At 47.0% G+C, this 14,311-nt stretch overlaps 1 protein-coding gene across 2 annotated transcripts in view; it reads right to left on the bottom strand.

Annotated features, from left to right (window-relative positions):
- itga11a (integrin, alpha 11a) overlaps positions 1–14,311 on the bottom strand; it is an 83,739-nt gene that overhangs the window by 691 nt on the left and 68,737 nt on the right. For both annotated transcript variants that reach the window (XM_079497772.1, XM_079497771.1), the window contains exons 22-28: positions 11,660–11,736; positions 10,184–10,267; positions 8,132–8,222; positions 7,065–7,178; positions 5,433–5,516; positions 4,934–5,044; positions 3,365–3,460 (exon numbers count right to left, since the gene is read on the bottom strand). In XM_079497772.1, the coding sequence (XP_079353898.1) occupies positions 3,365–3,460; positions 4,934–5,044; positions 5,433–5,516; positions 7,065–7,178; positions 8,132–8,222; positions 10,184–10,267; positions 11,660–11,736 (657 nt within the window). The remainder of the gene's footprint in view (positions 1–3,364; positions 3,461–4,933; positions 5,045–5,432; positions 5,517–7,064; positions 7,179–8,131; positions 8,223–10,183; positions 10,268–11,659; positions 11,737–14,311) is intronic.

Genomic DNA, 14,311 nt, shown 5'->3' with positions numbered 1-14,311 from the left:
GATTATGGCCAACAATGACTACCTCTTAATGCTGCATTCACACGGGCAGGTGCAAACACAGTCTACCATTCATTGTCAATGGAAGCCAATAACATGAAGATACAAAGATACAGTCTACCATTCATTGTCAATGGAAGCCAGCGACATGAAGATACAAAGATACAGTCTACCATTCATTGTCAATGGAAGCCAGCGACATGAAGATACAAAGATACAGTCTACCATTCATTGTCAATGGAAGCCAAGACTGTTAAATACTTCCCCAACAATAAACCGTGGTTCACAGCTGAACTGAAGAAGGCAGTGGAGGCTAAGAACAGAGCCTTTGCGGCTGGGAACAGAGTTGAGGGGAGAGCAGCACAAGCAGCAATAAAAAAGGAGGTGGCCCAGGCAAAAAGGCGCCATAAGGAACGAGTGGAGGCCATGTTCCACACTGGCAACCTGAGGCAGGCCTGGCAAGGACTTAATGTCCTCACAGGGAAAGCCACAGCTAAGACCACCACGGAAAGGAGGGAAGGAGAGGAGGCAGCATTCGTCACCGACCTGAACTCCTTTTACTGTCGGTTTGACACACACGACTTCAGCGCAGCATCAGAGAGGCTGAGGAATGAACTTCTGCAGGAGATCGACGAGAACCGGAGTCATGCCAGTCGCCATCACAGAGCAGGAGGTGAGGAAGGTCCTGAGGAGCATTAATCCATCCAAGTCCCCAGGGCCTGACCTCATTAAAGGGAGGGTGGTGAAAGAATGTATGGAGGAGCTGTCCAGTGTTCTCTGTCAACTCTTCAACCGCTCTCTCCAGGAAAATACCATCCCCACACTATGGAAACGTTCAGAGATAAGACCCATTCCCAATTCCTGTGGAGCTGAACGACTATAGACCTGTGGCCCTCACATCAGTCCTGGTTAAGTGTTTGGAGAGACTAATGCTACCACGCATCCTCACACAAGTCAGCTCCACTCTTGACCCATTGCAGTTTGCCTATAGGCCAAACCGATCAGTGGAGGATGCAGTGATAACTGTATTAAACACCACCTACAGTCAATTGGAGACATCACAGGCATACACCAGGATCCTGTTTGTAGACTTTTCCTCTGCTTTTAACTGTATGCAGCCCCACATCCTCTGCACTAAGCTGAAAGAGCTCCAGGTGGATCCACATATGATCCTCTGGATAATGGACTTCCTCCTCAAGAGGGAGCAGTTTGTTAAGATCAACACCTCCTCCTCTTCAGTCTTGATTACATCTACCGGTGCCCCCCAGGGGACAGTGATTTCCCCAGTCCTGTTCTCGCTCTATACCAACAACCTGAGGGGCTCGGACAGTGCGAGCATGGCCGTGAAGTTCGCAGACGATACTGCTCTGGTCGACACCTCAAACAGCCCTGCTCACTTTGAGGAGGAAGCAAAGAAGCTTCACCAGTGGTGTGAGGAGCACTACCTTCAGCTGAATGTGAAGAAGACCAAGGAGCTCCTCATAACCCCCCGGAGGAGGGATGACCTCGACCCTATTCCGCAGCTCACACTGGGTGGGGAGGTGGTGGAGAGGGTCGGCAGCTACAAGTATCTCGGGACCACTATTGACAGTGGGTTGACCTTTAATGACAACACACAGGCCATCTTCGCAAAGTGCCAGCAGTGGACCTACCTCCTACGGAGGCTGAGATACATGGATGTTGCCCCCCCCATCCTCCGCAGCTTCTACATCTGCCATATAGAGAGCCTCCTTACCTTTTCTTTCCTGGCTTGGTATGGAGGGCTCTCAGAGTCCAACAAGGCTAAACTGCGGAGGGTAACCCACGTGGGGTCTAAACTCTGTGGGATGCAGTGCTCTGCCCTTCAGCATCTCTACGACCAGAGGACAGTGAAGAAAGCAGGAAAGATCGCGAGAGACCCAACTCACAACCTCAGCACCTGCTTCAAGGTCCTGCCCTCGGGCAGGAGATAAACTGCATCGAGGTTCAAGAAGGCAAAGGGCAGTGCCAGTTTCATCCCCTCTGCCATTAGGCTCCTTAACAAACACAAACCCCCCAATACCTGATTCACCTCAACTAGACCTGCTTGCCAGTGCCCCCGGCGCACGCATGCACACACACACACACACACACACACACACACAAAGGCAGATGAACTGGACTGATAATGGACATGCGTGCACGCATGCGCGCACGCACACACATGAGTGTTTCATGGTGTGGAGAGAGACTTTGCTTTCTTTTAAATAGCTTTAAATTTTTTACTAGTACTGTACTTTGCTGGGTGTTTTATTGTATTGTCCTGTATGTATTGTCTTGAATGTATGCATTGACCTGAGCAAAACAATTTTCCCTTGTGGATAATAAAGACATCTAATCTAATAACAAGGCAAGCTGGTTTCAACTTCAGCTACAAAGATGCACAGCTACAAATATGATGTGTAGCTTAATTAGCTTTGCATCTTTGTGTCTTTTGCATCTCTGCCAGTGTGAACGGGAAACAAATGAAGGCCATGTGGTAGTAGTGCACAGGGGCCAGTAGATGGCAGCACAGATCCGTGTGTTCCACTGTGATGTAACATGCAGTGCTGCTGGTCCTTTGGGTCCCTCAGCACCACAGCAGGGTTTCTCAACCTGTGGCTCTGGATCCCAGTCTGGGTCCCTCAGCACCACAGCGTTACAGCAGGGTTTCTCAACCTGTGGCTCTGGGTCCCTGTCTGGGTGGTTCCCAAACGTTTTAATGTCATGGACCCCCAAATTGGCACTAATTAGACCCCCATTTGAAAAGATATGGCAGGGACCCCCATAAGAGACGATTTGTACGGCTCTAGGAGTGATTCTCAACCCGTTCAATTTCAATGACCCCCCAGTTTGACATGCATTAGTCTACGGACCCCCATTTGATGGCATTTCTATCTCTGGGACCCCCAATTTATATTGTAAAATCAATGTTAATTTAACTGTGAGTTACAGACCCATAAGGGTCCATTTGGTTCCAAACTATCATTTAGCTGGGGACCCCCTGGAACTAATAAGAGGCTATGCACGTGACATCATCATACCCGGAAGTTAGGCGGGCCTATTGAGTGGCAAAAAAACGACTTTCTGGCCTTGACAGCCCATAGGCTACATCCGAACAGAAGAGTCCTATCTGATTGACAGCCCATACATCCACACAGAAGAGTCCTATCTGATTGACAGCCCATACATCCACACAGAAGAGTCCTATCTGATTGACAGCCCATACATCCACACAGATCAATACTCTGTTACAAAGTAAAAGTCTGGAATGTATATGTGTGTATATATATATATATATATATATATATATATATATATATATATATATATATATATATATATATATATATGTAGAAACAATACTCACATGTCTGACTGGCCTCTCTTCATGTAGAAACATGGGGCTGGATGAAGGCAGCTCCAACCACGCGCTGGTCACCAGCTCCAGGATCTTAAACTTAAGCTGCGAGAACAACAAACAACAAACACAATTATCAACTCTTTCCGTGCCGCGCACAGCATAGTTGCGTTCTGTGCCGCGCAGTCACAATCAAAGCCTCAGAGCACCCGATTGGCTCATATCAATCTGTCTAATCAAAGCCTCAGAGCACCTGATTGGCTCATATCCATCTGTCTAATCAAAGCCTCAGAGCACCTGGCTGCGCTGCTTGGATGTTATTCTGTATCCAACATGACAGCCATGTAAACAAACCCACAGCTAATTTACAGCTAAACGATGCTCTCAAGAATGTTTTTTGAAAACATTTGAAGTGAGAAATATATGATGCATAGCCAAAAATGGATTCCATTTGATCAACACTCACTTCCTTGTTTTCCGAGGCGTCTCGCTGCGCTCTGCAGGGCCAACTTGGAATACTTTCATTACCGTAAGCAAGGAAATACTTTGTTTTTGGGTCATTAATTTATGTATTAAGTAGGCGTGTAATAAGCAGGATAATGAATGGCTGTCTTACTGATACACAACTCATCTGAAGGATTACGAAAACCGATGCTGTATATTTGTCCACCTCATGGACATATAGTTTCAGTGTCCTTTTTCAAACCCTCAAACGTTGAGGCTCCATAGGTCAGTGGTTAGTTCACTGATCAGCAGTTTGTTCACAACACCCGGTCTTACTTAAATGTCCTTATATGGTCAAGCAGATTCACAGCTCTGTTCAACTGTCCACAAATACTTTCTGTAGAATCTTCCCTCCAAGCATATGTGGTATTTAATGTCAAGCCCTTTACGGCTACTTTCAATGGTCTTTGTCATCTTAAAACAATCAGTTCACTTAACTATCTAGCTTACTTTAATTTGATTATCTTATAGTCAACTTAATTACTAGTATTACTCACTTCTACAGTATATAAAGTATGGCCAGTGGTCACTAAGTCCATTTAGAAACCATTAAGTCAATTGTTTTATTTCATTTGGTTACAGGAATCATTTTAATTCTTATTAGCATATTATAAGTCTAGATTCTGTGTACAAATGTAAGGTTTAGTCTTGGATGCCTTAAGTTGTGAATCAGCTATTTTCTGTCACCCTAGAATGTCAGTAAGTTAGAATGACAGACAGGCCTGCAGCTATCTGGTTGGTCAGTAAGTTAGAATGACAGACAGGCCTGCAGCTCTCTGGTTGGTCAGTAAGTTAGAATGACAGACAGGCCTGCAGCTCTCTGGTTGGTCAGTAAGTTAGAATGACAGACAGGCCTGCAGCTCTCTGGTTGGTCAGTAAGTTAGAATGACAGGCAGGCCTGCAGCTCTCTGGTTGGTCAGTAAGTTAGAATGACAGACAGGCCTGCAGCTCTCTGGTTGGTCAGTAAGTTAGAATGACAGGCAGGCCTGCAGCTCTCTGGTTGGTCTCTCGTCCGTCCGTCCGTCCGTCCGTCCATCCATCCATCCATCCATCCATCCATCCATCTGTACTCACTGCGTGCAGAGCGTCTATCCGCAGGGTGCCTGTGATCCTGACACCGACCGTTCTGTACGAGGCCAGGTTGATGTTGCACTGGATCGGCAGCGTCAGCGTGTTGGATCGGTTCTGATGCGGAGAGAGACCAGGTCACAAACATCAGGAGAGAGACCAGGAGAAAGACCAGGAGAAAGACCAGGTCACAAACATCAGGAGAGAGACCAGGAGAACATCAGGAGAAAGTGTGTGTGTGTGTGTGTGTGTGTGTGTGTGTGTGTGTGTGTGTGTGTGTGTGTGTGTGTGTGTGTGTGTGTGTGTGTGTGTGTGTGTGTGTGCGTGCGTGCGTGCGTGCGTGCGTGCGTGCGTGCGTGCGTGCGTGCGTGCGTGCGTGCGTGCGTGCGTGCGTGCGTGCGTGCGTGCGTGCGTGCGTGCGTGCGTGCGTGCGTGCGTGCGTGCGTGCGTGCGTGCGTGCGTGCAGGAGGTGCTGGAGGTGCTGGAGTTGGTCTGTGAGGTTTACCAGTCGGGGGAAACGAGAGAGGTCTTCGGGCGATGCCCTGCTCTCCGCCACGTGTTGAGGTGGGATGCAGTGAGTGCCGTCTGTCTGGGAGGAGGAGGAGGAGGAGGAGGAGGAGGAGGAGAAGGAAGACGAGGAAGAGGAGGAGAAAGAGGAGGAGGAGATGGAGGTGGATGTGGAGGACGAGGAGGAGGAGGAAGAGGAGGAGGAGAAAGAGGTGGAGGTGGAGAAAGAGGTGGAGGTGGAGAAAGAGGAGGAGAAAGAGGAGGAGGTGGAGGTGGAGAAAGAGGTGGAGAAAGAGGAGGAGGAGGAGGAAGAGGAGGAGGAGAAAGAGGTGGAGGTGGAGGAAGAGGAGGAGGGGGAGGAGAAGGAGGAGGAGGAGGAGGGGGAGGAGAAGGAGGGGGAGGGGAGGAGGAGGAGGAGGGGGAGGGGAGAAGGAGGAGGAGGAGGAGGAGGAGGGGAAGGAGGGGGAGGAGGAGGAGGAGGAGGGGGAGGAGGAGGAGGAGGGGAAGGAGGGGGAGGAGGACACACATGGAAATACTTTACTGATCATGCTCTCGCAGTGGTATTTGTTTTTTATATGTATGTATTTATTTATTTTTTATCCCACGATGTTGTAACCCCTTTTTTCACCCAGTGCCAGTTTCCTAAACTGTAATCCTGGGCACCACTCTGCCTCTGCCAAACAGCCCCGAACTCACATGCTTCCTTCAATGCACGAGGAGCCGCTTCAATTTACAATTTACAATTTAGGCATTTAGCAGACGCTCTTAATCCAGAGCGATTTACAGTAAGCAAGAACAAAAAGCGGAAATACATCAAAACATAAAAATAGTCATCATGAATCATACGTAAGCTAAGAACCTAACAGTGGAATATCTATCTAAGGAAACTATAAGTGTATACACTATAGAGTGCTATGTCTACGTAAAGTGCTATTTAAGTTACATAAATTGAGCCTATGCATACGCCTGTATGGTCGAGGCTAGGGCAAGTACTAGGGCAAGTGCTACGGGCTAAGATGGAGTCTGAAGAAGTGGGTTTTCAGACTGCAGTGGAAGATTGGGAGTGAATCTGCAGTTCTGATTGCAATGGGAAGTGCATTCCATAGTTCTGGAGCTTCTTTATCACTTGACGCAGGGACGTTCCACTCCATCAGGTGCCCCGGCTGGCCAGGGGGAGGCACTATAAAAACCAGGATTACTGCATGTTTTTGTGAGGGTACCTACCCTAGGGGACACGGGAGAACATGTGAGGGTACCTACCCTAGGGGACACGGGGAGAACATGTGAGGGTACCTACCCTAGGGGACACGGGGAGAACATGTGAGGGTACCTACCCTAGGGGAAACGGGGAGAACATGTGAGGGTACCTACCCTAGGGGACACGGGGAGAACATGCAAGCTCCACACAGAAAGGCCTTTTCGCCAACCCCACCTCGGGTATGGGCACTGATGAAGCGGAAGAGAGAACACGCCCCCAGCGCCCACAGCGGGAATCGAACCCGAGACCTTTTGGCTGTGAGGCGACAGCGCTACCGACTGCACCACATCGAATAACACATTTATGTGGAATGCTAATTACGTAAAAATATACCAGTGCAAGACTATATCAAACATTATATCTCATGCTCACCTGGTCAATATAGAAGTCTGATATCTGCAGTAGTCTGTTTCCATTTGTCGTCATTTCAGGGATTTCAATGTTTAGCTGCAAATCATTTACTGGGAAGAATCCAAGGTTCTGGATCTGAGGAATAAAAAGGGGGGAATTTATTCTGTTTTTTCTATTTTCTGTTTTGAAAGTGAGTGTCGTTGCACCCTAGGGTGCCGTGACGCAAGTCCAGCAGTGTCAATATCACTTCAGTTTAACCTGCACTTAGACCCTCTATGCTGGACCACCAAACCTCCTTGCCAAAAATAGCCGATCTACAAGCTCTATTGGTTTCCTCTGCCATCGGTGTATGGTTGTGTGTGTGTGAATGGGTGAGTGTAATGCACAATCTATGTTAAAGGTGTAGCCCCCATACCCCCTTTGAATAGAGGACTCTGATACATTACATACAAAATCTGTTGGGAATGTGAATCACGTGTGTCCGTGTTTGCTGTGATCTGTACGTCTGCATATAGGAATTAAAAGTAGCAGGAGGACATCGGAGTGCTGGCTTTTTCTTTCTAATGGCTGGGCTACACTGGAGACGGGACGGAACCGCACCGCGGGCGGAGAGGACAGGTGGCTGCACCGACAATTCTGTCTGTCCCGCGGGGAGTTCCGTATTAACTGTTTTTTGTACACATGAAGGCGAGGCGAAGGACTGCATAAGACCCGCAGCGCAGACACGTGTGGAAAAATAGAGCAAAATAGAGCACACAAAAACAAATTGCGCGCAGAGCTTATATGCACAACCTGCGCACTGTGCTCGGTGTAGCCGGAATCTCCCGGATTCCATTGATTATAGTGGCATTATAGTGGCATTGATTATAGTGACGCGTAGTGCGGACTCACACAGACTCTGCTCTGCGATCAATTCTGCACCAATTCCGTCCCCTGTGTAGCCAGGCCCTTACTGTGAATCTTCGTAAGCTGTGCACCCGCTAAACTGCACGATATACAGACTGAGGTATAATATACAGACTTAAAGTGATGCAGTATATAGCTATAATATATAACTATATTTTATAGTTATAAACCGCAGGTCTCACCTGGAAAGAAAGGTTGATCGGTGGGCCAATGACGCCAGGTGTTTCCAGTGACAGCTCTGATTTAATGTCATACCGAGTTGGAATGGAATCCCTTTAAAGACAAACAAACAACTCTGATTTAATGTCATACCGAGTTGGACTGGAATCCCTTTAAAGAGGAATAAGACAAAGATATTCAAAAGGCAACAGGTGGCTGTGGCTGTGCAACGTTTATTGTGACAAATGTCATGTTTATATGAAAAACACATCTTGAACCCTAAACTTTTTATTTAGTTCTCCCAACATTCCCGTTACAGTAGTAGTTACAGCAGTATTCAGCATTTTTTCAAATTCCTCTATCACAGAGATAAAGGTTTTCAAAAACAACTGACCACACAAGCTAATATTCTTCTGACTACACATAAGTCATGTCCTGGTATATGAGCCAATAGGGAAAGGGCATTAACGCCACGTGATTCTTTGTTTGACCTCGCAAAAACGACGGTGTGTGTCCCCTCAGCCAGCTGGCCCTGGAACTCCGGGCACAAACGCAAACAGAGCCACGAGATAGAAAACCCATCGGATTAAACCAAATTATAAAACAGCAAAAGGAAAACTACCTGACACATTGGAAAGAAGCAACACAAAAGCAGAGTAAACTAGAATGCTATCTGGCCCTAAACAGAGAATACGCAGTGGCAGAATACCTGAGCACCGTGACCGACCCAAAACAAAGAAAAATCCTAACTAGGTACAGACTCAGTGAGCACAGTCTTGCGATCGAGAAAGGCCGTCATAGGCAGACCCAGGGCCGGTCCTGAGAAATCTGGCGCCCCAAGCAGGATTTTTCGCGGCGCCCCCCCCCCCCCCCCCCCCCTCAAAAAATAAAAAAATAAAAAATGTTTTTTTTTCTTTTTCTTTTTTTTTACTCCCAAAAATTGAGGAGACACTGTGGAGGCACTGGGGGGACAGTGGGGACACTGTGGAGGCACTGGGGGTCCATTGGGGAGGCACTGTGGGGACACTGGGGAGGCTCTGTGGAGGCACTGGCGGGACACTGGCACTGGGGAGACACTGGGGAGGCACTGGGGGGCACTGGGGAGGCACTGGGGGGGCACTGGGGGGACAAGGTGCAGACAGAGTTGGGACAGAGAGAAAAAAAAAAATGTTAAAAAAAAAAAAAAAAAAAAACGTTTTTTTTTTTTTTTTTTTTTTGGCGCCCCTCCCCCATGGCGCTCGAAGCCGTTGCTTCGTCGGCCTGTAGGAAGAACCGGGCCTGGGCAGACCTGTATCCCGAGAGAAGACAGACTATGCACCCACTGCACACAAAATTAAGTGGAAACCGAGCTACACTTCCTAACCATCTGTCCATTGTACCAAGACATCAGAGACACATACTTCCCACAGATTACAACCACACACGGAGATTTTGAAAACATGACCAATGACAAAAAACTCCCATATCTGCCGGGCGAAGTACAACAATGTGCAAACACAGCAGCAAGATTTGTGAGTTGCTGTGATAGGAGAAGGATATCAAACGGAACACAACCACCCTAAAGACTAATCATTGTGTATATTCCTGCACTATACCTGCATCCAGTGATCTTGGTACAATATAGAAATTGATCTATTGAAGATTCTGACGTTCAAATGTACATATTTTTTGTTTTGATTGTATTGATGTATTGTTGTATTGTGCTTTCTGCTTTGGCAATGTAAACGTATGTTTTCTCATGCCAATAAAGCCCTTTGAATTGAAAAAATGTGTCTTAAAGAATATGATTATTATGAATATTATTATCGTGGAAAGCTTAGAATATTTGGTGGTATCGAATTCATTCTTCATGCAATTACCTGCATTATAATACTGTACTATGATGAAAAAAAAAAAAATGTAACAATGTGTATAGGTTCCCTAATGCAATTCAAATGGTGAAAGCTGTGTCGTTTCCCACAAAGGAATGGCGGAGTCGGACGACTCGGACACGTGCCGAAATAACCGCGTACATGTGTCTCAAAGAATACTGCAAAAGTACAAAGTCTGAGAGGATTTCTGTTAAAAAGCCCAACCTTGTGAAGAGTATGTCAGCCTCGTACTTCAGAGAGTAATAAATGTCGTTGAAGTTGTCCGCTGAATGCATCTCCTCTCCGTCGCTGTTGAGACAACGAGATGAAGTATTTCAACAATTCTTAACTTATCGTATCAGGCTTGAACTGATGAACAACAAGCCAAATAAATGACTTGATAATAAATACAATAAATAAATGATTGTTCAGTCAGGACAACTCATGAATGGATGGAATATACTGTATATTTATTGAATATAAAATGAGCAACATACTGTATATAGTATGGTTTGGCGATGAATTAGATCTGCTTTTTAGGTACTCAGATCAAGTGCATCAGTCCCAACCATTAGGGACTCCCGAATCCCCCGTACATAAACAGCAGATCCAAAACGACAGGTGGTAGCTGGGGTGGAGGAGGGTGAGCAGCCAAAGTTTAAGCAGACAGCAGCGCAGCAGTATCAGTGTGCAGCAGCAGGCAGCAGCGCAGCAGTATCAGTGTGCAGCAGCAGACAGCAGCGCAGCAGTATCAGTGTGCAGCAGCAGGCAGCAGTGCAGCAGTATCAGTGTGCAGCAGCAAGCAAGCAGGATGGGCAGTGCAAACGGGATGCACACACAGACCAACGGACCGACATGTGGAAACAACGGTCGGACATGCGCTGCTGCTTCGTGCTTGCGGTTATGGTTAGGTTAGGGTTTGAGGTGTAGGTTGTCGGTCTAATGACAGTCGGACCAATAGAATATAGAATAAACTAAAGCCTGTACCCGTGCAAAGTTGCAAACATAAAGTTTAAATAGCCGGTATGAAGATGGAATGAGTGTGTGATTGGATGAGTGAATCATGTGAATGAGTGTGTGATTGGATGAGTGAATCATGTGAATGAGAGCGTGATGCTGAGGCGACCCAATGAACGGCCGCCGGCAACTGTACTGAGTTTCCTGACTGAACTTGCTCTGCGCATGCGATCAGTGCGATAGAATAAGTAGTTTGCTATATGTTTGTCCATGATCGATTTAGCAAAGATCTTTAACAGTAGTTTTGTCCCCCAGAAGCATAAACAAATTGAGGATAGACCTCCTTTAAGTGACAGCAGATGGCAGACTGCAGGGCGAGCGCTGGCACTTTCGCATGGGGGGGGGGGGGGGTCAGATCAACATATGGAATGCATTCTGTAGTGGCCATATATGGAGCGTGTCTTTAGTGTACAGGGTTTGGTGAGGTCAGATCAACATATGGAATGTCAGAGCATGACGGACGGGTGGGGGTTCTGGAGATCTAAGGGTTTGAGGTTTGAGGTCAGATGTAGAGTTGCTGGCCGGCTCCATGATGTCACGAGGCATGACCATTATGGAGACGTGATGTCACGCGGTGTGACCATATTGTCTTTGTCACATTCCTATTAAAGCCAATAATTTGATGACCAGCAGTGGTTCTCTGACCTATTGACCTCCAGGACCACCCTCACATGACCTACTGACCTCTTGACCTCCAGGATGACCCTCAGGTGTTCTAGGAACACTGAACGGCTGAACTCAAACTCCAGGCGAAACGAGACCTGTAAGAAAAGAAGGAAGAGAAGGAAGAAAAGGAAGGGAGGGAAGGAAGAGAAGAGAAGAGAAGGACAGCAATGATTCACTGATTCACTCATTCTGATTCAATTTACAATTTAGGCATTTAGCAGACGCTCTTAATCCAGAGCGATTTACAGTAAGCAAGAACAACACCTGGTAATACATCAAATACATACAAATGGTCATCAAGGATCATAAGCAAGCTAAGAACCTAAAGTCCGTCTAACCGTGTTGTCTACACATGCTATCAAAATTGCATATGTTTAGTCTTTACATACGCCTGCACAATCCTCTATCATTTTAATTAAGTCCTGATGAGAGACATCTGGCCACAGAGGAATGTGAAAACATCCCTCTAATAGACTCACTTCTAACACAACACAGATTATGGCATCAATAACGACGTCCTTTTCCATGTTCTGTTTTTTACTCAACATGCATCAGACGTGGAAGGTTTTGTTGTCTCGGTTTTCTGTTATGAGAAAAGGAACAAGGGCATGCCTGAGGAGAGAGGGTTGGATTTCTTTCTCACGCACGCGCACGCGCACACACACACACACACACACACACACACACACACACACACACACACACACACACACACACACACACACACACACACACACACACACACACACACACACACACACACACACACACACACACACACACACACACACACGTGTGGTGTGGGTTTGGAAGTGCTCAATGTCAAAGGCTAGGGCAGATTCTTGTGCCGGCAGCTCATAGTTGAACATGGAAAATCTAGACTTCGCTTCCTCATCAGAGCCAATTTCCTCAACCACGCACCCACACGCGCACGCACACACACACATCCACGCACGCACGCACGCACGCACGCACGCACGGCACGCACGCACGCACGCACGCACACTACAATACCTAACGCACAAACATACCAAAGAATTATGGTTTTCAGAAATGGTACCCCTCAGCAATACCGTTTCAGAACAACAACAACAACAACAACAACAGCTAACAGTGTTAGCAGCGCTGCAGTGCTACAGGGTAGTTTGACTGGGCCGGTTTGGCAGCGCTGCAGCGTTACAGGGTAGATTGACTGGGCCGGTTTGGCAGCGCTGCAGCGATACATGGTAGTTTGACTGGGCCGGTTTGGCAGCGCTGCAGCGCTACATGGTAGTTTGACTGGGCCGGTTTGGCAGCGCTGCAGCGATACATGGTAGTTTGACTGGGCCGGTTTGGCAGCGCTGCAGCGTTACAGGGTAGATTGACTGGGCCGGTTTGGCAGCGCTGCAGCGCTACATAGTAGATTGACTGGGCCGGTTTGGCAGCGCTGCAGCGCTACATAGTAGATTGACTGGGCCGGTTTGGCAGTGCTGCAGCGTTACAGGGTAGATTGACTGGGCCGGTTTGGCAGCGCTGCAGCGCTACATAGTAGATTGACTGGGTCGGTTTGGCAGCGCTGCAGCGCTACATGGTAGATTGACTGGGCCGGTTTGGCAGCGCTGCAGCGCTACATGGTAGATTGACTGGGCCGGTTTGGCAGCGCTACAGCGATACAGGGTAGATTGACTGGGCCGGTTTGGCAGCGCTGCAGCGCTACATAGTAGATTGACTGGGTCGGTTTGGCAGCGCTGCAGCGCTACATGGTAGATTGACTGGGCCGGTTTGGCAGCGCTGCAGCGCTACATGGTAGATTGACTGGGCCGGTTTGGCAGCGCTACAGCGATACAGGGTAGCTTGACTGGGCCGGTTTGGCAGCGCTGCAGCCAAACCTGTTGTTTGGCTGTTGCACCAGCAGTCTTGTTTAGTAAGAGGACTGTGGAGCAGAACAGATCAGCCCTGTGGCCTCTGGAGCACGTCCAGAATGAATGACTGTTCCGTATGGATCATTTAAAGTCCACCCCACATCCACTGCTTCAGCTGCTGGGGAAATAAAAGACATCTCGTTTTGTTGTCAAGGAGATGATCGTTATTTGTGCTAATTGCGTGGTTGGGTAACTTGGGTTATATGGTTTGTGTTAGGGAGGGGGTTTCTTAATGGCGTAGCGACTATGACAGCAGTCTGTTGGACTGCAAAGGACAATATATATAGCGGTATTACGTTGAAACGTGCCATTAGTGTCCCTCTCATAGGTGAATTCAATCGTTTTCTGAAAAACTTAAACTTGCGGCAACACGATAAAATATAATACAAATGTTAAGTGAAATACATATTGCAGACATTACACAACAGAAATTGAGGATATGCCAAATATGTGGGAAAATATAATCCATAAAGAGTTCCAAGATGGTTACAATATTTTTAGAGGCAATATACTGTGTATACTATGTGTAGACTATGTAGACTTAGATAGCATTTTATGTAGACTTATAGCATTTTATGTAGACATAGCACTATATAGTATATATGCATATAGTTTCATTAGATATTCCACTGTTACAATTTACAATTTAGGCATTTAGCAGACGCTCTTAATCCAGAGCGATTTACATTAAGCAAGAACAAAAGGCATGGGAATACATCACATATCTATATAATGACACTGTACATATAAACTATACATATATACTATA

The sequence above is a fragment of the Electrona antarctica genome (genome assembly GCF_951216825.1).
Source record: "Electrona antarctica genome assembly, chromosome: 3".
NCBI lineage: Eukaryota > Metazoa > Chordata > Actinopteri > Myctophiformes > Myctophidae > Electrona > Electrona antarctica.
Note: the sequence above shows the minus strand (reverse complement) of the source record. Positions and strands in the feature narration are given on the sequence as shown.